The sequence below is a fragment of the Theropithecus gelada genome, chromosome 13, assembly GCF_003255815.1.
Source record: "Theropithecus gelada isolate Dixy chromosome 13, Tgel_1.0, whole genome shotgun sequence".
In the NCBI taxonomy this organism is placed as follows: Eukaryota; Metazoa; Chordata; class Mammalia; order Primates; family Cercopithecidae; genus Theropithecus; species Theropithecus gelada.
In genome coordinates, this window is record NC_037681.1 from 57,546,557 (window position 1) to 57,569,472 (window position 22,916).

The following is a 22,916-nucleotide window of genomic DNA, read 5'->3' on the forward strand; positions in this document are numbered from 1 at the left end:
GTTATATGCAAATACTATGCCATTTTATATAAAAGACTTGAGCATCAGTGGATTTTGGCATCCACAGGGAGTCCTGGTACCAATTCCCCGCAGACAGTGAGTGACCGCTTTACATCATTCTCCCTATAATCACTTTCATCTCTTTTTCCTCTTTTACTGCACTTCCTCAATTAGATGGAGGGGACTCATCCCAGAACCTGTCAGCTCATTTCCCACTGAACACTTCTCACCTTTCCATATTTGTTCAATTTTAGAGTATTTAACTGCTGCTGACACTCTGAATAACTATTCTCCAGCTTTGCCCACGGCGTCCTGGGTGTGCGGCTCTCACTCAGGGTTTCATAGAAATGAAGATGGGGGGAATGACTGAACCAAACTCTTGAATGTAAGGTAACGTGTGAATGGCTTTACTCTGTATGGAAGTATTTTCTCACAGAGAGAAATAGAAAATGCATTTGCAAGTTCCCATTTACTAGGAAAAAAAGGCAATCACTCACCTCGCTTTCCTTATTAAGTATATCAACAGCTAATTTGGCTGCAGCATTTTTTGCTTCCTTCTTTGATCTACCTTCAGCTTCTGGAAATGTTCTTCTATCTGTTACAACTTGAAATGTAAACCTGATTACAAAAAGAATATTCATAAAATATTATACAACTCATGCACTATCTAAAAACAAGTGCTCTAGTTACCACTACCTCCTATGACTACCTTTGAGGGTTTGAACGTACATTCAATATAGAATGTAAGCAGTCACCCCAAGCAGTAAAACAGCATGTCTTGTTGAAGCGTGGAAAGGTTTCTGCCCTCTCTTCTCTCTGGAGTCATCTGTGGCTCCAAAGTGGTTACCGCTTTACGCCAAGCAGACTCTCACAAAACAAAAGTGTTGACCTCAAAGTTGTGCCAGAGTTGCCATTCCCCCAGTTTACATTTATAAGATCATATCATTGTTTATAGCAACTTACCTCCTATCATGTGGAGGTCCTGTATTAGGCAGTTCTTGATAGCTCAATGTTATTCCCTGCTTCTGACGGTATTTATTAAGTTCCTCCATGTAGAAACCTGGTGCAAGATGACCAGCCATTTCTTCCAGTATCCTACAATGGAAGAGACATTTGAATGAGTGATGCTCACAGAACATATTTAACCTGAGTTTCCCAATGCAGTTTAGGAGACAGAGGGGTTGGGGAGACTCTCCTTTATAGGACTCATCTCAGTCTCACATAAATGCAGAGACTTTCTTTCAAAACTGTTCTTTCTTTCTCACTCACTGCACAATAAAGTTAATTTCTCCAAATTTTCTACTTTGAAAACTCAACTTGGCCAGGGGTGGTGGCTCACACCTATAAAATCCCAGCATTTTGGGAGGCCAAGGCGGGCGGATCACCTGAGCTCAGGAGTTCAACACCAGCCTGGGCAACATGGCAAAACCCCGTGTCAATTTCAGAATTGTTTTAAAAAATAAAGGAAAGAAAAAAAAACTCAGCTGGTCAGTGAAAGGGGGTCCTTCTCTTTAACTCTGCCCTGTGCTTCCACTTAGTATCAACTACATGTTTGTCTACCTGCTTAAAGAAGTAAAAAGGCTGCAGGAGTGTAGAATGTTTTATGTTTAGAAGAAAAAAGTTTAGAGTATATGTAATAAGTAAAGTGGAGTGGTAGCACGGGGACAGGCTGGGAAACGGGTGGGCGAGTGTAGCCTGTGTGGACGCGGATCCTGCCCGAAGCCGGGTGGAGGAGAGCTCAAACTAAGGGTGATCAGCCCGTGACCTAGATCTCTGGACAAAATAAAACAAGGAAAATATGTCAGAATCAAGAATGATGGATCGATGTTCAGTTGGAGTCCAGCTTCGTACTACAAATGAGTGCCATAAAACCTACTATACTCGTCACACAGGTTTTAAGACTTTGCAAGAACTGTCATCAAATAATATGCTTTTACTTCAACTCAGAACTGGAATGACACTTTCTAGGAACAATACAATTTGCTTTAATCACATAAAAATTTATATTGACAGATTTGAGGATTTACAGAAGTCGTGTTGTGACCCATTACCATACACAAAAAACTAGCCCCCCAAAATTTGCATGTGATTGCCTTAGATGATGCCAGTTTTCTGAGTGCAAAATTCAAAAGACAGCTTGTACCTGGTTAGAAGCTGTGTCCAAAATGCAAGCAGATAATCACAGAAGTGTGGATGTCAATTCTGAAGACCGCCAGAGAAGGAAATCTGAGTCAGATGGAAGAACTGTTAAAGCTTTGAGGTCATTACAATTTATAAATCCGGAAGGCAAACTGAATTTGCTCCAGAAACTGGTAAAAGAGAAAAAAGAAGGCTTACAAAAAATGCAACCGCTGGTTCAGACAGACAAGTGATACCAGTGAAGACTAAGGTCTATGATAGCCAGGGTCTCCTGATTTTTAGTGGGATGGAACCCTGTGACTGCCTCGATGAAGATTGCTTAGGATGTTTCTATGCTTGTCCTGCCTGCGCTGTCCTGCCTCCAAGTGTGGAGCTGAATGCCGCTGTGATCGCAAGTGGCTGTATGAGCAAACTGAAATTGAAGGAGGAGAAATAATTCATAATAAACATGCTGGATAATCTGTGGTATCAAACTAGGCGGCCTTTAAAGGTCTTTAATTCTAAAATTCTGTTACTCTAAGATACATTTTAAGCTTGATTGTCAAACGACAAAGATTTTAAAACCACCTCAATGTGCACTAATTTTTCATCTTGGGTGCTTTAAGATTCACTATTTCATATAAATTCAGATAGGCTATTTCTCAGTAGTCAGCGTTAAGCCTGTCTGGACCAGTATAAACAAGTAGGGTATAGGCAGTCCTTGATTTGCACGGTTCCCATGTGCACAAATTTCAGTGACCTAAGTTTAGTTTAAATACCAGTTTCCTTACCATGAAGGAAAGGAAACTGGTGTTGTTTAATCCTAGGTTAAAATTTTAGTTAGCACAGTATAACTCTGAGTAATTACATGAAGTACAAACTTCTCTGCTAGTTCTTCAGTCTACAAATCACGATGTAAATAACAGATACGCTTCATGATCAGTGACCGGTTGTATTACTTCTTTCAAATTCTTCCAGTGGTTGGTCCCTGTGCATCTGTTATTCAGTTCACTCACAGCAGAGCACGTTGTTACGCGGTCTCTTTGTCCTCCACTTGACATTTTATAGAAGTGAACCATTGAAAGAACTGGCCAACAAAGATGAAAGTCCAGCAAAGCAATGAAAAATGATAACACTGGAAGTGAAATTTGAATCAAACATAAATGGATTTGTAGAAGAAGCCACTGATTACAGTAATGTTGTTCTTGCTGCTGTGCATTCGTAGGAGCTTAGCGAAGGCAAACTTATCAACACAAATAAGAAAAGTGATTGCAATAAAGATAAATATGTCCCAGAGGAAGTGATGGTTAAAAAAAAAAAAAACTTCACGCTAAAGAATATTTAATGTGAATACAGAAATACTTCACAGCATTGAAACACAAGCAATAAAAGGGTGGAAGCTGACCCAAACTTCAAAGGAGTATGACAGTTTACCATGAATAGAAAAGATGCTTACTCAGTATCGTAAGTTACTTGGCAGGAAAAAAGGCAATCTCTATTCAAACTACTTTTCACAGAGAACTAAACATTTTTAAACTTTTTTGCATTTTTTCTACATTTACAACTGATCTTAAGAGTTTTAAATATTTTAGGAGAATTTTAAAGGTCATGGAACAATTATCATTTTCCCCATTGATTATTAAGGTTGCTTTGCATGGCCATTTTTCTGGTCCCACAGTACCATGCAATATGAGGACCGCTTGTAGCTGGGAGCAATGCGTGCTTCAGGGAAAACTGATTTTCATAGAACTGACTAGTTGAGTGCTAAACTATTTTGGAAACGCTCTACATATCTAAGTGCTAAAATATATTTCTCTTCTCCCCAATGATTCTTCAAATAAAAAAGTTTTATACTAAAAAAAAAATAAGTGTATGAAATCATGAAGGATTTAACTGTATGGACATGGATTTCCCTATGACATCTCAAAAATCTCCCCTCTGAATTTTGCAGAAATCAATTTTAGGACAATTTAACCACTATGTAAATTAAGACCTCTGTTGATAGGTCTCACTGGACCAAGTCTATAGCAATGATTTAAATTATCAACAAAATTTAGAGGATATAAAATATAAATGTACAAGCCAAAACTATAAAACTCTTCGAAGAAAATATGGGGTAGATCTTCATGACTTTGGATTTGGTGATAAAATCTTAGATATGACAGCAAGAGCACAAGCAACAAAAGAAAACAGAGATAAATTGGGCTTCATCAAAACTAAAAACTTTTGTGTATCAAAGGACACTATGAAGAAAATAAAATGACAATCTACAGAATAGAATATTTGCAAATCATATATCTGATGAGGGTCTAGTAACCAGATAGATAAAAGAATTCTTGCAGCTCAACACAAAAAGACAAACCACCCAATTAAAAAATAGGCAAAGGGACTTGAACAGACATCTCTCCAAAGAAAATATGTAAATGGCCAATAAGCACATGAAAAGATACTCAACATCATGAGTCATTAAAGAAATGGAATTCAAAACCACAACTAAATACCGTTTCGCACCCACTAGTATGGCAATAATAATAATAATCAGGAAATAATAATAAAAAAATCAGTGTTGGTGAGGACATGGAAAAACTGGACCCCTCAAACATTGCTGATAGGAATGTAAAACAATACAGTTGCTGGGGTTCCTCTAGAAGGTAAACTTTGAATTATCATAAAACCTAGCAATTCCATTCCTAGGTATTTCAAAGAATTGGAAAACAGGTTTTCAAACAAATACTTAGACAGGAATGTCCATAGCAGCACTGTTAACAATAGCCAAAAGGTAGAAACAAACCAAGTGTCCATCAATGGATAAATGGCGAACAAAATGTGAAATATATCTACACAGTGGAATATTATTCAGTCACAAAAGAAATGAAGTACTGATACACGCTACAACATGGACAAATCTCAAAAACATTATGCAAAATGAAAAATCCAGACACAAAAGTTCACATATATTGCATGATTCCCATTTATATGAAACTTCCAGAATAGGTAAATCCATAAAGACAGAAATCAGATCCTGTAAAACTGTTAATTCTTCTTGGAAAGCTCTCTTGATCTTCTTTCTTCCCGGGCCACTCTTTCTGTTTTTTGTTTTTGAGACAGGGCCTCACTCTGTTGCCCAGGCTGGAGTGCAGTGGCGTGATCTCAGTTCACTGCATCATCTGCCTCCCAGGTTCAAGCAATCTTCCTGCTGCAGCCTCTCAAGTACCTGGGACTATGGGACTACAGGTGCCCATCACCATGCTAAATTTTGTATTTTTGAGGTTTCCCTGTGTTGGCCAGGCCGGTCTCCAACTCCTGAGCTACAGTATCCACCAGCCTCAGCCTCCCAAAGTGCTGGGATTACAGGTGTGGGCCACCACGCCTGGCCGGGCCACTCTTTTTAACACACCTTAATCTTTGCAGGCTCTAAATGCTGGCATGGTCCAACAATCCTCTTCTCTTCACTCTATACTTTCTCCTTAAGGTGATTTCTTTCATGTCCATGATTTCAATGATCATCTATATGCCATTACCTCCAACATTTACATATTCCTTATGAACCGCTTTGAGTTCCAGATCTCTCTATCCAAATTCTCCACTTGAACATCTTGAACGAACTTTAAACTCAAAATATCCTGTACTGTATTTATGATCTTCTCCCAAGCTGGTTTGAAGTTTCCTTTCACAGGAAATGACTCCACCATCTATCCAAGTCTGAAAGCCATGAATCTGGGAGGCATCCTTGACATTTCCTCTCCCTGCCTTCTAATCTATAACTAAGTCCTATCATCAAAATCTTTCTACTTCCCAAAGATGTCTACACTTACCATCCTAGTTCAAGTCACCACCACCTCATTCCTGGATTGCTGTGAGAATCTCAGAACCAGTTCTGACAGCTACTTCAATTCCTTCTCTACCCTGCAACCAATGTGATTTTTTTTTTAATTTTTTTTATGTTTTAAAATTGTGATAAAATATATATAACATGAAATGTATTCTTTTTCAATGTATTAATTCCCTGCCTTTAAGTCCATTCACAATGTTGTGTAGCTACCACCACATCCACATCTAGAACTCTTAATCTTTCCAAATAGAAAGTCTGTACCCATTAAACAGCAACTCCCCATTTCCCAGTCCTTTCAGTCTCTGCTAACCTCTTTTTTTTTTTGAGACAGGGTCTCGCTCTGTTGCCCAGGCTGGAGTGCAGTGGTGTGATCACAGCTTACTGCAGCCTTAAACTCCTGGGCTCAAGCGATCCTCCCACCTCAGCCTCCCAAGTAGCTGGGACCACAGGCGTGGGAACCATGCCTGGTTAATTTTTTATATTTTCTAATCTCTTTTCTGTCTCTATAAATTTGCCTGTTCTAGGTACCTCAGATAAGTGGACTCAAACAGTATTTGTCCTTTTGTGTCTGGTTATTTCACTTAGCATAATGTCTTCAAGGTTCATCTATGTTGTAGTATATGTCAGAATTTCTTTCCTTTTCAAGGCTGAATAATATTCCATTGTGTGTATATGCCACATTTTGTTTATCCATTCATTTATGAATGGACACTGGTTATTTCAACCTTTTGGCCATCATGAATCATGCTGCTGTGAACATTGGTATAAATCTATCTGTTTAAGTCCCTACTTCTGAATATTAGTGGTATATACCTATAAGTGGAATTGAATCACATGGTAATTCTGTTTAACTTTGTGATGAACCATCAAATTGTTTTCCACAGTGGCTACACCCATGTTGCATTTCTACCAGCAATGCACGAGGGTTCTAATTTCTCCACGTCCTCACCATCACTTGTTATTATCTGTTTTCTTTTTTAATACAGACACATCATGATCTTTTTAAAACATCAATTCAGTGGCCAGGTGCGGTGGCTCACGCTTGTAATCCCAGCACTTTGGGAGGCCAAGGCGGGTGGATCACCTGAAGTCGGGAGTTCAAGACCAGCCTGACCAACATGGAGAAATCCCATTTCTACTAAAAAAAACAAAATTAGCCGGGGTGGTGGCACATGCCTGTAATCCCAGCTACTCAGGAGGCTGAGGCAGGAGAATCGCTTGAACCCAGGAAGGCGGAGGTTGCGTTAAGCCGCGATTGCACCATTACACTCCAGCCTGGGCAACAAGAGCAAAACTCCACTTCAAAAAAAAAACACACACACACACACACACACATCAATTCAATCATGCAGTCTCCACAAGCCACTGAGATTGTTTTTGTCGAGGTTACCAATGGCTTCCCCATCACTAAATCCAGTAGTCAGTTCTCAGTCCTTCTCTACTCGACCTACAACCAGCATTTGATGTGTTGATGTGGTTGCACATCCTCTTCTCTCTCCTCTCCCTGTCTTAGCTTGGACTTTTAAGACACCCACTCTCCTGGTTTTCTTCTTTTGAGACAGAGTTTTGCTCTTGTTGCCCAGGCTGGAGTGTGATGGTGGCATCTTGGCTCACTGCAACCTCTGCCTCCCAGGTCCAAGCAATTCTCCTGCCTCAGCATTCCGAGTAGCTGGGATTACAGGCGCCCACCACCACACCTGGCTAATTTTTTTGTATTTTTAGTAGAGATGGGGTTTCCCCATTGTTGGCCAGGCTGGTCTCGAACTCCTAATCTCAGATGATCCGCCCGCCTTGGCCTCCCAAAATGCTGCGATTACAGGCATGAGTCACGGCACCTGGCCCTGGTTTTCTTCTGTTCTCACAAGCTACTCCTTTTCTGTCTCCTTTTCTGGTTCCTCTTCAACTTCCTTTCTTCCATTTATTTTTTTTTTTTTTAACCCTTCCTATGGTGCTAACTTCCCCTTTTCTAGATATTCCAGCATCACTGGGCCTGGTCCTTAGACTTGTTCTTTTCTACTTAGACTCACTCCCCTGGTGATCACCTCCGGGTCTGTGGTTTTAAATTCCACAGACACAATGATGGTTCTCAAAAGCATGCCTCCACCATGGACTCTCTCCTGAACTCCTAACTGCCTCTGTCCAGCCTGCTCCCTGCTAAAATGCCCTTGACTCTACTCCTTCCGCTCTCTTGGCCTGGTCAATTTCTACTTCCTACAGATTTCAGCTCAAAATCCCAGACACTCCTTCACAGGCTCTTCCACAGTGCTCATCCCCTTTATTAAAATCACCTATTTAATAAGCTCTATTTTCCAAAATAGAGCCTGAATTACTAGAGGTAAGGGACCAGGCTCAATAATGAATGAATGAGTACCAAAATATCTCCAGATACCCCATCCAGGACTTGTCACCTGCTTTCCTCTACATGTATAGTGCAATATCTGCATTCTCTCTGTACCCACCAATCTCCCAATCTCCACTCATCAATCAGGATCAACACAGCCTTCTTTGATGCTGGAGGGTCAGCTAGTATGGGCTTGCCACTCCACCTTGCCCAACCTTCATCACAGCCCTGACTGCTTTTTAAACTAATTAGTGAGTTATTTGGGGAGCAGATTCTACATCTTATTCACTCATCTGGAAGAAACCTCCATCATAATCACTAAAAAATTATATTTGTCCATCTTACTAATGCCCAGACATTACTTCGGCTATGCCTCCACTCCCTTCCAGCGACTATAGTCGCCCTGCAGGCTTAGCCCCCTCCAGGGCCAGCACATTGCTTCACATAGATCATTCCTTCAACTAGCATCTGATTAATAAGTGAATAAACGGTGGGGGGCGGTGGCTCACATCTGTAATCCCAGCACTTTGGGAGGCCGAGGTGGGTGGGTCACCTGGCCAACATGGGGAAACCCCGTCTCTACTAAAAATACAAAAATTAGCTGGGCATGGTGGTGCATGCCTGTAATCCCAGCTACTCAGGTGGCTGAGGTAGGAGAATCACTTGAACCCTGGAGGCAGAGTTGCAGTGAGCTGAGACTGCACCACTGCACTCCAGCCTGGGCAACAGAGCAAGACTCCATCTAAAATAAACAAACAAAGAAACAAACAAACAAACAAACTATAGGTCAAGTATTCAGGATCTCCAGGTTCAAATAAGCAAACTGAAAAACAATAGCATAATCTGTCCAAGATTCTAAATTTCCAAGTGACATCAGAGAGCCTGTCTTTTACCTTCCATCTGGCATGGCATTTTTAGTACTAAAGAAAACATGGAGCCATGTAATCCTCATGCCTGTAATCCCAGCACTTTGGGAGGCCGAGGCAGGTGGATCACCTGACATCAGGAGTTCGAGACCAGCCTGGCCAACATGATGAAATATACTAAAACTATAAAAATCAGCTTGGTGTGGTAGTGTGTGCCTGTAATCCCAGCTACTCAGGAGGCTGAGGCAGGGGAATCACTGGAACCCTGGAGGCAGAAGTTGCAGTGAGCCGAGATCAAGCTACTATACTCCAGCCTGGGCGACAGAGTGAGACTCCATCTTGAAAGGAGAAAGAAAAGAACAAAGAAGGGAGAGAGAGAGAGGGAAACAAGGAAACAAGGAAGGAAGAGAAGAGGAAAAAGAAAAGAAAGGAGGGAGGGAGGGAAGGAAGGAAGGAAAGAAGGAAACATGGGCAACAGGATGCCTCATTATTTTGGAATTCAAAAGGGAGTTTTTGAATTACCATTAATTTAGCAAACATTTAATCAGCACCTATTATGTACTAGGTGCTGGGACTATACTAGTGAACCCTGCTATAGGTAATTCTGAAATTACCAGTGGAGGAACAACCCATAAGAAAATGTCACCGGGTGGCCGGGCGCGGTGCCTCATGCCTATAATCCCAGCATTTTGGGAGGCTGAGGTGGGGGATCACAAGGTCAGGAGTTTGAGACTAGCCTGGCCAATATGGTGAAACCCCGTTGCTACTAAAAATTTAAAAATTAGCTGGCTGTGGTGGTGGGCACCTGTAATCCCAGCTACTCGGGAGGCTGAGGCAAGAGAATCGCTTGAACCCGGGAGGCGGAGGTTGCAGTGAGCCAAGATTGCACCACTGCACTCCAGCTTGGCAACAGAGTGAGAATCTGTCTCAAAAAAAAAAAAAAAGAAAAAGAAAAAGAAAGAAAAAAAAAGAAAAGGAAAGGAAAAGAAAAGAAAAGAAAAGAAAAAAGAAAAGAAAAGTTATCACCAGGTGATAACTACTATGTTGAAAATTGAGGTAGTGGAAGGGGGAACAGCAAGGGCAGAGTGGGGTTTCTTGCATATGCAGGTTGTTTGAGGAAGGCTGCTCTGATAAGCTGGCATGGGAAGCAGTGCAGGATAAGGGAGGGGTTTCTCCATGCAAGTATCTGGGGGAGAAGCTTTCCAGGAAGAAGAAACAGGCCAGTGCAAAGGCCTAGAGGCTGGAGGATGCTTGGCTGTGCGCCAGGAACAGCAAGGAAGCTAGCATGGCCGGAGTAGGGGGTGCAAGGGACCTTGCCGGTGAGCCTTAATAAATGTTTATAGGATTCTGACGAGACAGGAAAGCTATGGGGAAGGTCTGAGCAGGGCAGAGTCTGGTTCTTACTTAAAGGAACATTCCAGTTGCTGAGGTGTGTAGAAGAGGTAGGGGGTGGAGGTTCGGGGGTAAGGAGACGGAGTGGGAACAGGAACCGAGGCCAGGCAATTGGGAAACTACTGCAACTCTCCATGCAAGAGATTTTTAGCCAGAGATTGTTCAGCCAGTCTATGAGTATTTCAGGCCTCCGTGTTTTCCATATGTCAAGCCACGAGGCCTATTCATCATCCACTAGACCCAGCCCCACAACCGCTGCCTAGGAAATATTTGTTACTTGCACTGATAAAAATTCTTCGCGGGAAGAAAATGGCTTTCAGTCCCCATCCCGCTCCACGATCCTTTCCCTGGATTCAGGGAGGGCCCCACACCCGGGCTGTGGGCCTCGGACTGCTCTCCCATTGCTGACCCAGCTGGGGCCAGGGGCTTCCGATGAGCTTCCGCGTCCTGAGCTGGGGACGCAGGATCGGCGGGTCCCGCCCCGGCTGGGCCCGCAGCCCCTATCCCGTGGCCCCCCGGCCCCTGCTCCCTGCGCTCCCTTGGCTGCCCCCGGCCCCTCTCACCTGCGCCGCCACCGCCGCCGCCGGCCGGAGACCCGCAGCTTCGGGAGAGCTGACTCTCAGTTTCGTTTTCCCCTCGGACTCCGCCTTCCCTTCAGCCGCCCGGCCCCCTCTCGCACAAGCCCTCGTCTGCTACGGGATTGGGGTAAATTGGCGCTGGATCCAGAGTGCTCGCGAGAGGCGCCGGCGGCCGGCACTGGCGGGCGGGCTTGTCACCCATGTGCAGCCCCTGCGCGGCCAGGACCCCGCACCCCCAACCGCCTCCCCCTCCCCGCCCCGGGGCTCCTGGAGCAGGTGACTTTGGCTGCATTAGGTTCTGGAATCAAGGGTTCCACTTACTCTCAACACAAATATTTGGAGAGGGGTTGGGAAGATGGGTCTTAGCAGCTCCATTTTACAATAGAGGAAATTGAGTAAATGAACTTACCTAGGGGTCCAGCGGCTCGTAAGTGGGAAAGCCAGGATTCAGTTAAAGTCCAGGCCTGTAAACACCAAGGCGCCCCTCCCCACTTGCCACACCACTGCCCCCTCACTTTTACAAGGCTGGGGATGCGAGGCCTGGGGGCGTAATCTCCTTCACTCTGCTCCCACCCGTCCATTCACTCATGAGCAGACACTTGTCAGACGCTGTAAAAGCACCTGCGGGCCAGTCCTGCTGTTAAAGAGAGCCACCTGCTCCCTACAGTACCCCAGGGAGTTTCCTACTATAGTCCAACACCAGTAGTCCTCGATTTATAGAAATTCTACTCACCTGATGGACTGTGACTCACTCCCAGAGTCACACAGAGTTCCACAGTCATTGGCACAGTGAGTAATGAGTATTGAGGCACAGAGGAGTTAGATTAACACAACTAGTAAGCAGCGGAGTTAGAACTATAACCAGGAGTCTGTACTCTCAATATCTTAGCTGGGATAAGAGAGGGAGGTGGTCCCAAGACAGACCTCAAATATACTTTAAATATTATGCCTAGGCCGGTGCGGTGGCTCATGCCTGTAATCCCAGAAATTTGGGAGACCGAGGGGGGGCAGATCACCTAAGGTCAGGAGTTCAAGACCAGCCTGGCCAACATGGCAAAACCCCATCTCTACTAAAATACACAAAAATTAGCCGGGCGTGGTGGCGGGCACCCGTAATCCCAGCTACTCCGGAGGCTGAGGCAGGAAGAATTGTTTGAACCTGGGAGGCAGAGGTTGCAGTGAGCTGAGATCGTGCCACTGCACTCCAGCCTGGGCTACAGAGTGAGACTCCATCTCAAAAAAAAAAAAAAAAAAAAGAACATTATACCTAGGCAGCCATCTACTCCAGCCTCCCTTCTCCATCCCCCTACAACCCCGCGTTGCAGGGTATCAACAACTAAAATCTACACTGTAGCTCAGGTCCTGGGCATAGCTTAAGTCCCTCAAATGTAAAGCACTGGCGGGAGGTTTAGAAGGCGGACATGAGGTAGAACCATTTTTTGTGGCATTTCCAAGTGACAAGAAAACTCTGACAGTGCTGGGTGTCCATTTGTCAGCTTTGTGGGTGTTGGGGTGGCTGTGGCAGCAGCAATGGCAGTAGCAAGGACAAGTTTTTCTGACTTTTTGAGCCCCTGAACTGCCCAAGAGAGCTTAAAGAATGAAAAATGACAAGCTCAAGCATGATCAGAGGACACAAGCTTTTATGACTGCACCAGAAAACCCTCCTAGCCTCAGGGGTGATGTAAAATCTGCCTTCTCTACTGGGGAAAGATTTGGAAGGAATGATATCAGAGGGTTGGTGATGAGGTCTAGGGGAATGATACGATATGGGTGAACCTCTTGGAATGGGCAGAGTGTGAGCATATTGGGCTCCCTGAGGAGCCCAATTCCCTACCGTCTGGGCTCCCCAGGTGCAAAGCTTGGTGCTGCAGGTACCAGAATTACAATATAATTATTTTGAGGTGGAGTCTCGCTGTGTCACCCAGGCTGGAGTGCAGTAGCACGATCTTGACTCACTTCGACTTCTGCCTCCCGGGCTCAAGCAATTTCCCTGCCTCAGCCTCCTAAGTAGCTGGATTACAGTCATGCGCCACCACACCCAGCTAATTTTTGTATTTTTAGTAGGGAAGGGTTTCGCCAAATTGGCCAGCCTGGTCTGGAACTCCTCACCTCAAGTGATTTCCCCTCCTCGGCCTTCCAAAGTGCCAGGATTACAGGCATGATCCACCGTGCCCGGCCTAGAATTACAATATAAATTTAATTTGCAGCCTCATCAGGTCTCTTCTATGAACATTGAGGGCATTGACTGTGAAAGAATGAAGCCCTGGGAATTTGGGTGGATTTGAATGAATTCAAGTGCCACTGCCCTCCTAAATTCTGCTGTGTCTCCACAGGCTTCCCACCATTGTCTGATAAGGCTGGTACAGCCTACATTGAAGAGCATGAAACAGTCACCCTGCAAGGAGGTGCTGATTCTCCAGATACCCTATCTCTACCTGTGCCTTCACTCCTAGAACTAGAATCAGATGCTAATGCACTCCAAGAGGATATGGACAAGATCTGATCGAGGGGAGACGCTTTACACAACAAAAGAGCAACAGAAAGCAAGAAACAGGCATGACGGTGAGTCTAAAGATGACACGAAGAAAGTTGAAAGTTGAGGCTGAGCAGGGTGGCTCACTCTTGTAATCGCAGCACTTTGGGAGGCCGAGGCGGGCGGATCATGAGGTCAGGAGATCAAGACCATCCTGGCCAACATGGTGAAACCCCGTCTCTACTAAAAATACAAAAATTAGCTGTGCGTGGTAGCATGTGCCTGTAATCCCAGCTACTTGGGAGGCTGAGGCAGGAGAATTGCTTGAACCAGGGAGTCGAAGGTTGCAGTGAGCCAAGATCGTGCCACTGCACTCCAGCCTGGCAACAGAGCGAGAAAAAAGGAAAAAAAAGAAAAGAAAGTTGATGTACTATCTCTAGCAGTGGGAGCGCTTAGCCAGTTTGCCCAGTTGGTTTACTATAATCTGAGCTCAGTGGCAGCTCACACTAAAGGAACATGTAATGCCAAGTAATGCAGATAAAGAAATCAAAAATACTTAGGGAGTCAGGAATATTGGAGTCGATTCATCTTATGCAACCTAGTCACTTACTCCATAACCATGGCCCCCAAGAAACTCCAAAGGCCCCTCCTTCAGTGGCTTGTATGGAGCCAGTGGCTGTTGCATATCGGGCTTCCTTGTGAATGTTCACCAAAGGCACCCACTTCTAAAGAGGCTTTTGAGAAGCAGTTGAGCAAGAAGACTTCTGTTAGCCTTTTCCCTAGCTATACCAGTGCTAGTTCTAACAAATAAAGAGGCTGTGATCGCAGGAATGGAGGATATGTGTGAGTTTATCCACATGGGCTTCTCAGCAAGGCCTTACTTACTACATAACTCTTTGTGATTATCAATACGGTTTTTGACCTATAGTCAATCCCATAAGTCTAGCTCTTTTAATACTCACAGTGACTTTTAGATCAAAATGTATAATGGTAAAGCAACTAATCAGACACAGATAAAACAATCTTGTATGTATCAATTATTCTTAATTCTTTTTTTACTAGCAGAGGAAAAATAATAACTATTATTCTTGCTTTTGGAAATTGTAGAGTGGTCCATATTTATGTTGTACCACATCTCTTGTGGCTCTTTCCCTCAGATGTTTCTGCTTTAGTAATTTGTCTTGCTTACTTATAAAATCTTCTTATCAATAGTCCCCACATGCACATTATTATAAAATCATCGCTATGGTCTGAATGTTTCTGTCCCCCATAAAACTCATAAGTTAAAACCTAAACACCAATGTGATGGTATTAGGAGGTGTGGCCTTTGGGTGGTGGAACTGGTGCTCTTATAAAAGAGGCCCCAGAGATCTGCCTTGTCCCTTTCATCATGCGAAATACAGCAGGAAGGCCGGGCGTGGTGGCACACGCCCTTTGAGAGGCCGAGGTGGGTGGATCACTTGATGCCAGGAGTTCGAGACCATCCTGGCCAACACGGCAAAACCCTGTCTCTACTAAAAATATAAAAATTAGCTGGGCTTGGTGGTGCATGCCTGTAGTTCCAGCTACTCCAGAGGCTATGGCAGGAGCATTGCTTGAACCTGGGAGGCAGAGGTTGCAGTGAGCTGAGATCATGCCACTGCACTCCAGCCTGGGTGACAGAGCAAGACTCTGTCAAAAAAGAAAGAAAGAAAGAAAAAGAAAGAGAGAAAGAGAGAAAGAAAGGAAGGAAGGAAGGAAGGAAGGAAGGAAGGAAGGAAGGAAGGAAGGAAGGAAGGAAGGAAGGAAGGAAGGAAGGAAGGAAGGAAAGAAAGAAAAAAAGAAAAAAAAATAGTCAAGCCCAGAGTCATCAAGGGCTTACAAGACACTATATTTCTTGGACCCTGGTTGCCACTCTAACCTTGTCTCTTGTTTCTCCGCCCCCCTTTCATTCTCCTCTAGTTACATTGTCCTCCTTGTGATTTTTCAAGAATGCCAGGTATACTACTGTCTCAGTGCCTTTGTACTTGCTCTTCCTTTTGCCTGGAACCTTGTCCTTCAGATATCTGCAAAACTCACAGATCTTGTTGAAACGTCACTTGCTCATGAAGCCCCCTGACTACACTATTTAAGTTCCAATCATTACTCTCACCCTGTCGTCACTCCCTTTCCCCCTCATTCTGTTCTATTTCCCCTCCATGACACTTATAGCCTTTTATTATATAATACAACTTATTGATTCATTGTCTTTGTTGTCTCCTTCCTCGAACATGTAAGGTCACATGGACAGGGATTTTTGACTGTTTTATTCACTAATTATTTCATTGTCTGGAATAGATCTGGGCCAAAACTGGGCTGCTGCCTGTTTTTGTAAATAATGCTTTATTAGTGCACAACCACATTCATTCATTTATATATTGTCTTTGGCTGCTTTGACACTAAAATGAGTTGTGTTGAGTAATTGTGACAGAAACTGCATGACCAGTACAATTGAAAATATTTACTATCTGATCCCTCACAACAAATGTTTGCTGATCCTTGTTCTAGAATGATGACTGGCCATGGAGGAGGAGTGGAACTGGCAGGGACACTGAGAGGCAGCAGCTAATAGGGAAACAAGGAGACGTGGAATCCTACAAGCCAAGTGAAAAAAAAAACCTTTTTCTGGGAGGAAAGCGTAATCCACTATATCAAATGCTGCTTAACAAATGCTTGTTGAATGAATACTGGGAGACAGATGAAGGCCCCAGTGTTCCTCTCCCTGATGCTATTCCTCTTCCTCTTCTCAGCAGAGATAATCACTCATTTAAGTCATTCACATTTGTGACTTAAAGGGTATTACCTCTGTATGCATTTATTTTAAAAAATAAAATCTTTCTATGTTTTAAACTTGGTTTTTGTATTTATTTTTTTGAAAGAGGTAAAATACACATACCATAAAATTCACCATTTTAACCTTTTTTTTTTTTTTTTTTTGAGACAGAGTTTTGCTATTGCAGAGTTTGCTATTGTCACTCAGGCTGGAGTGTGGTGGCACAATCTCTGGGGTTTCACCCCAGAAAGAAACCTCATATCCATTAAGTAATTCTTATGTATTTTAAGACTTATTTACTTTACCATGGTCAGCCTGGGGATCAAAAATAATCATAATAAATAAAATTAAAAATTAAAAAGGTATTTACTTAATAGACATAGCTCTAATTCATAAATCTCGGCTCACTCCAACCTCCACTTCCTAGGTTCAAGCAATTCTCCTGCCTCAACCTCCCAAGTAGCTGGGATTACAGGTGCCCACCACCACGCCTGGTTAATTTTTCATATTTTTAGTAGAGATGGGGTTTCACCATACTGGGCAGGCTGGTCTCGAATACTCCTGACCTCAGGTGATCCGCCCACCTCAGCCTCCCAAAGTGCTGGGATTACAGGTGTGAGCCACCACACCCAGCCTAGCCCTTTTAAAGCATATGATTAGGGGGACTTAGTACATTCACAATATTGTGCAACCATAACCACTAAGTAGTTTCAAAACATTTCATCACCCCAGAAAGAAACCTCATATCCATTAAGTAATTCTTATGTATTTTAAGACTTATTTACTTTACCATGGTCAAACTAGGGATCAAAAATAATCATGATAAATAAAATTAAAATTAAAAAAGGTATTTACTTAAAACACATAGCTCTAATTCATTTATTTTAACTGCTGAATATTTATTTCTATTAATATTTCAAAATTTTCTTGTCCATTCTTCTCAGTTTTGTTTTTAAGTTTCTCACTATTTACAAACAATGCTGCAATGAAGATTTTCCTTCTTGTTGCCTTATGCAAATAAGGAAGAGTTTCTCTTAGATATATGCACAGGAATGTAATTGCTGGATTGTGAAGTACATGCACAAATAACTTCACCAAATTTATTTCCAAAATGTACAGGAGTATACTTCTATTTCTTCTCTCTTATCCTTTGTCTCATTGTTATCATAGATTTACTTCTATATATAAGCCCCAAAATACATTGTTATTACTTTTGCTTTGAATAGATAATTATCTTTTAAAGAGATTTTAAAGACAGATTTTTTTTTAGACAGAGTTTCACTCTGTTACCCAGGCTGGAGTGTGGACTGCACTGGCACGGCAATCTTGGCTTACTGCAAACTCCGCCTCCTGGGCTCAAGTGATTCTCTTGCCTGAGCCTCCTGAGTAGCTGGGATTACAGGCGCCCACCACCACACCTGTCCAAGTTTTGTATTTTTAGTAGAGACAGGATTTCACCACGTTAGTCAGGCTGGGCTCAAACTCCTGACCTCAGGTGATCCACCAGCCTTGGCCTCCCAGAGTGCTGGGATTACAGGCATGAGTCACCACGCCTGGCCATGGGGAAATATGTTTTATATATACCCACACATTTGCCATTTTTGGTGCTCTTCATTCCTCTGTGTAGACCCAGATTTCTATCTGGCATCATTTTCCTTCTGTCTAAAGAACTTCTAGTATTTCTATAGTACATATCTGTTGGAAATTATTTTTTTCAGGCTTTATTTGACAGAAAAAGTATTTATCTTCTTTTCTGAGAGATATTTTTGCCTGATATCGTATTCTAGGTTGACAAAGATTTTCTTTCAGTCTTTCAAAGATATTACTCCATTGCCTTCTATCTTGCATAGTTTCTGATGAGAAGTCTGTTGTATTTCTTACGTGTTTCTTTATATGTAACATCCTTTTCTTTAGCTGCCTCAAAGATTCCTCTTTGTCACTGGTGTTCAGCAATTGCATTAGGATGTGTTTTGATGCCATTTCATTATGTTTATTCAGCTTGGGGTTTGTTGACCTTCTTGAATCTGCAGATTTAGAGTTATTTGAATTTGAACAATTTCAGTCATCAGTTTCCATTTTTTTCTGTACCTCTTTCCTTTTCCTGATATTCCAATTACATGTAAATTTGCTTGATATTGTCGCATAAGTTACTGAAGTTCTGCTTATGTTTTTCTGTTGTTTTTTTTTTTTTTTTCCTGTCTTCATTTAGAATAGTTTCTATTGCTATGCCTTCAAATTCCCTGCTGTTTTCTTCCTCTTCATCTAATCTACTGTTCTGGGAAACCTACCCAATGCCCTGGGTATTAGTCTCTCCACTTTGACTGGTGGGAACATGAACTATTTCCATCTCTGGATGAAGTTCAGGAAAATTCTTTGGCTCACTCCTTTCCAGCAAGACTTTCCTTGTCTTGATGGAAATTTACACTGTCTTTGTAAAGTTTTATTCCATGCATACACATATCTGCACTCAGTTAAAGATTAGAAAGATTCCCTCTGCAGATCTTTGAGGTTCTTGCTATGTTAAATTTTTAACATACAGTGCTCTTTTCCCCAGCAATCTGCTCTGAAAATCTAGCCTCTTCAGCCTGCCTGACTCCCAATATCCAACTCCAATTTTATGAGACTTTTGTATGAGGTTCCCTTTCCCTATGCTGCAGCTTGGAAACTGCCTATAGGTAGCACGCTCAGGAAGGTGTAGGGATCAACTCACTTGTTTATTCCTTCTCAGAGATCCCAGTATTGCTCTGACTGTTGTTCAATTTTCCTAATTACTACATTTTTTTCTCATTATCTATTTATTTGCCATTTGGATGTCCTCTTCTATAAATTACCTGTCTATATCCTTTACACTGTTTTTTTTTTTTTTTTTTTTTAAGAGACAAGGTCTTTGTTGCCCAGGCTGGAGCATAGTGACACAATCATGGCTCTCTGCAGCCTCAACCTCCTGGGCACATGCAATCTTCCTGCCTCAGTCTCCTGAGTAGCTGGTACTATAGGCACACACCACCATGCCTTGTTAATTTTTTCTTTGGTAGATATGAGGTCTTGCTATGTTTCTCCAGCTGGTCTTGAGCTCCTGGCCTTAAGTGATTCCCCCTCCTCAGCCTCCCAAAGCACTGAGATTACAGGCATGAGCCACAGCACCTGGCTACATTTTTTTTTTCCTACTAGGCTATATTTTATTTCATCTATTGATATTAGTTGTTCTTTATATACTCTAGATATTAGCTTTTTATTTAGTATTTTCTCTCCTCCCTCCCTTCCTTCCTCTCTCTCTTTCTCTCTCCCTTCCTTCCTTCCTTCCTTTTCTTTTCTTTTCTCTCCTTCCTTTCTTCCTTCCTTCCTTCCCTCCTTCCTTTTTTTTTTTTGACAAAGTATCACTCTGTTGCCCAGGCTGGAGTATAGTGGCATGATCTCAGCTCACTGCAACTTCTGCCTCCGGGGTTTAAACGATTTTCCTGCCTCAGTCTCCCCAGTAACTGGGATTACAGGTGCACACCATCACACCCAGCTAATTTTTGTATTTTTAGTAGAGATGGGGTTTCCCCATGTTGGCCAGGCTGGTCTTGAACTCCTGACCTCAAGTGATCTGCCTGCCTCGGCCTCTCAAAGTGCTGGGATACAGGCATGAGCCACCTCGCCCGGCCAGTATTCTTTCTTTCTAGAACATTTTCCATCTTCTCTCATTAATTCCACATGACTACTTGAGGCTCTGTGGTAGAAAAAGTCTTGATAGGCCAGGCATCATGGCTCATGTCTGTAATCCCAACACTTTGGGAGGCCAAGGCAACTGGATCACCTGCGGTCAGGAGTTCAACACCATCCTGGCCAATATGGGGGAAACCCTGCCTCTACTAAAAATACAAAAACTAGCCCGGTGTGGTGGTGTGTGCCTGTAATCCCAGCTACTCAGGAGGTTGAGGCAGGATAATTGTTTGAACCTGAGAGGTGGAGGTTGCAGTGAGCTGAGATTGTGCCACTGCACCCCATCCTGGGTGACAGAGTGAGACTTTGTCTCAAAAAAAAAAAAAAAAAGAGAAGAAAAAGAAAAAGTCTTTATGGTAAAATAACACGTTCAGCTCTGACTTAAAGATCATATTAAGTAGAAATATAAGGTCCCTTGAGAAGGGGCCTTCCTAAGGCCTACTGCAATGGCATACATGGAGCAGATGAGCAATGCATTTTTCTTGAACCAAATTAGAATGGAATTTATTGCAGAGTTGGAATTAACTCTCCTTCAACATTAAGTCTGAGATAGCCACCCCAAGTGCTTTGATCCATAGTAAGAAAGGAGTTATATTATGACGAAAGTACAGAAAAATGTGCATCATTTGGAGGCCTGTATCATCTATGGCCAAACACAGCTCTAGGTGTGTATCTGATAGTATCTGTTTACCCTCTTATGTGAACCTGGAGCACAAAATAAGTTAAAACTCCAGTGCAATGTATTAATAATAGAGTCCCTTTGAGACAGCTAAAATACCCTTTCTTGAAAAAGTTAACAAACTTTTATTTGTGCTAAAAAATTTCCAATGTTATCATTATTATTAAATTGTATTATTATTTTGTTTTGTATTATTTAGATTTCAATATTGTTTAATTATCATTATTTGATTATCATTTAATTATTTAAACTTAATTATTATTAAGGAAAATAAATCTAGGCCTGCTGAATTGACTGGAATCAACCCTAGCAATATGACTCATACTTCAACTTTGCTCCAAGGGAGGTGCCTGCTAAGCACTCTTTGAATTTTTCATCCATTTCCTGGTTCTGAGTTTCACTGAACAAGTTTTTCCAATCACCAACTTCACCTACAACACACAAAAAACAGTAGACCCAGATATCTGTTAGAATATTTCTTCAGGATTTTACCATTTTCAGTGCAATATTTCACTCTGATATGTTAAAATGGACACATGGAAAAAGTTTTACACTCTTTGTTTAGTTTTTTCAGATGGTGTCTCGCTCTGTTGCCCAGGCTGGAGCGCCCTGGTGCGATCTCGGCTCACTGCAACCTCTGCCTTCTGGGCTCAAGCAATTCTCCCTGCCTTAGCCTACTGAGTAGCTGAGATTACAGGCGCCTGCCACCACACCCGGCTAATTTTGTATTTTTAGTAGAGATGGGGTTTTGCTATGTTGGCCAGGCTTGTCTCGAACTCCTGGCCTCAGGTGATCCGCCCGCCTCGGCCTCCCAAAGTGCTGGCATTACAGGCGTGAGCTACTGTGCCCAGTCAAAAGTTTTACACTTTTAAAACCTAATGTGATTTCTGTTGTAAAATTAACAATATCCACTGGGACTCCACCATCTGTGGTGTGGGAGGTGACATGTTTTCTTTACATCACTAGGGGGAGCCCATCAGCCTCAATGACCCCTTAACCTTACTCCTCTCCAAACACCTAGAACTTGAAATTCCACTTTTTGAGAAATGATATTTTTCTTTCTAAAGTCTCTTAAAGACTTTAAATACCCTTTGAAAGTTAACATTTTATAGCACGTTTTCGTTAAGACCTCAGATACTGATAATTTTGCAAAAATGTATTATTTTGCCTGAGTTTGGGATGTTTGTTCTTACTGGCTGTTACCAGTAAAGAAAGTTACTTTTTTCTTAATGATCTTTTGATCATTTAGGTTGAAGTTGTAAGTTCCATATTTCACTATGTTGGCCAGGCTGGTCTTGAACTCCTGACCTCATGATCCACTCACCTCGGCCTCCCAAAGTGCTGGGATTACAGGCATGAGCCACTGTGCCCGGCCTCAGAACTTCAGTGTTTTTTACAATAAAATTTAAGCCCAACAAAATGTTTAATATATGATAGATGCCTGCTGTTAGCTGTTGTTGTCCTTGCTGGTATATGTGCTACCTCTACATCTCATTATTTCATTATATACTCAATGAAAAATAACACTGGCAATCCTTAAGCTATATTATCACACATTTCCACAAGAACTTAGAATACTTTAATGAAATATAGTAAATATCATCCATGTCAGAGAGAGCTAATTGTCTCTCCCATAGTCATTTTCTTCCTCTTCCTTATTGACAAAACCCTGATTTTAACTGTGTAGTAATACGCCTGGCTTTAAAAAGTCACATTTCCCAGCCACCACTGCAAGGAAAGTGGCCAATGAAATGTAAGAAGTTATTGGCCAGGCATGGTGGCTCACACCTGTAATCCCAGCACATTGCGAGGCCGAGATGGGTGGATCACCTGAGGTCAGGAGTTCGAGACCAGCCTGGCCAACATGGTGAAACGCCATCTCTACTAAAAATACAATTATTATCTGGGCATAGTAATGGGTGGCTATAATCCCAGCTACTCAGGGGCTGAGGCAGGAGAATCACTTGAACCCAGGAGGCGGAGGTTGCCATGAGCTGAGGTTGCCATGAGCTGAGGTCACGCTACTGCACTTCAGCCTGGGTGACAGAGCAAGATTCTGTCTCGGAAAAAAAAGAAAAAGAGAGAGAGAAAGAAAGGAGTCATTGGCCAGGTGCGCTGGCTCACACCTGCAATCCAGCACT

General features: G+C 42.6%; 2 protein-coding genes and 1 pseudogene across 6 annotated transcripts in view; 1 reads left to right on the forward strand and 2 right to left on the reverse strand.

Moving 5' to 3' along the window:
- The window catches only part of EIF2AK2 (eukaryotic translation initiation factor 2 alpha kinase 2), a 53,675-nt gene extending 42,447 nt beyond the window's left edge, over positions 1-11,228 (reverse strand). For 3 of the 4 annotated variants that reach the window (XM_025354870.1, XM_025354868.1, XM_025354867.1), the window contains exons 1-2: positions 964-1,316; positions 498-618 (exon numbers count right to left, since the gene is read on the reverse strand). In XM_025354870.1, coding sequence (XP_025210655.1) covers positions 498-618; positions 964-1,139 — 297 coding nt within the window. In that variant the 5' untranslated portion in view covers positions 1,140-1,316. Of the gene's footprint in view, positions 1-497; positions 619-963; positions 1,317-2,143; positions 2,310-11,112 lie in introns of those variants that run through there. The other variant, XM_025354869.1, reaches the window with a different exon arrangement.
- LOC112605213 lies at positions 1,814-2,598 on the forward strand (annotated as a pseudogene).
- Positions 11,229-21,081: 9,853 nt separating the features above from the next.
- Positions 21,082-22,916, reverse strand: part of SULT6B1 (sulfotransferase family 6B member 1) — a 32,734-nt gene continuing 30,899 nt past the window's right edge. For both annotated transcript variants that reach the window (XM_025354914.1, XM_025354913.1), the window contains one exon: positions 21,082-21,206. In XM_025354914.1, the coding sequence (XP_025210699.1) occupies positions 21,082-21,206 (125 nt within the window). The remainder of the gene's footprint in view (positions 21,207-22,916) is intronic.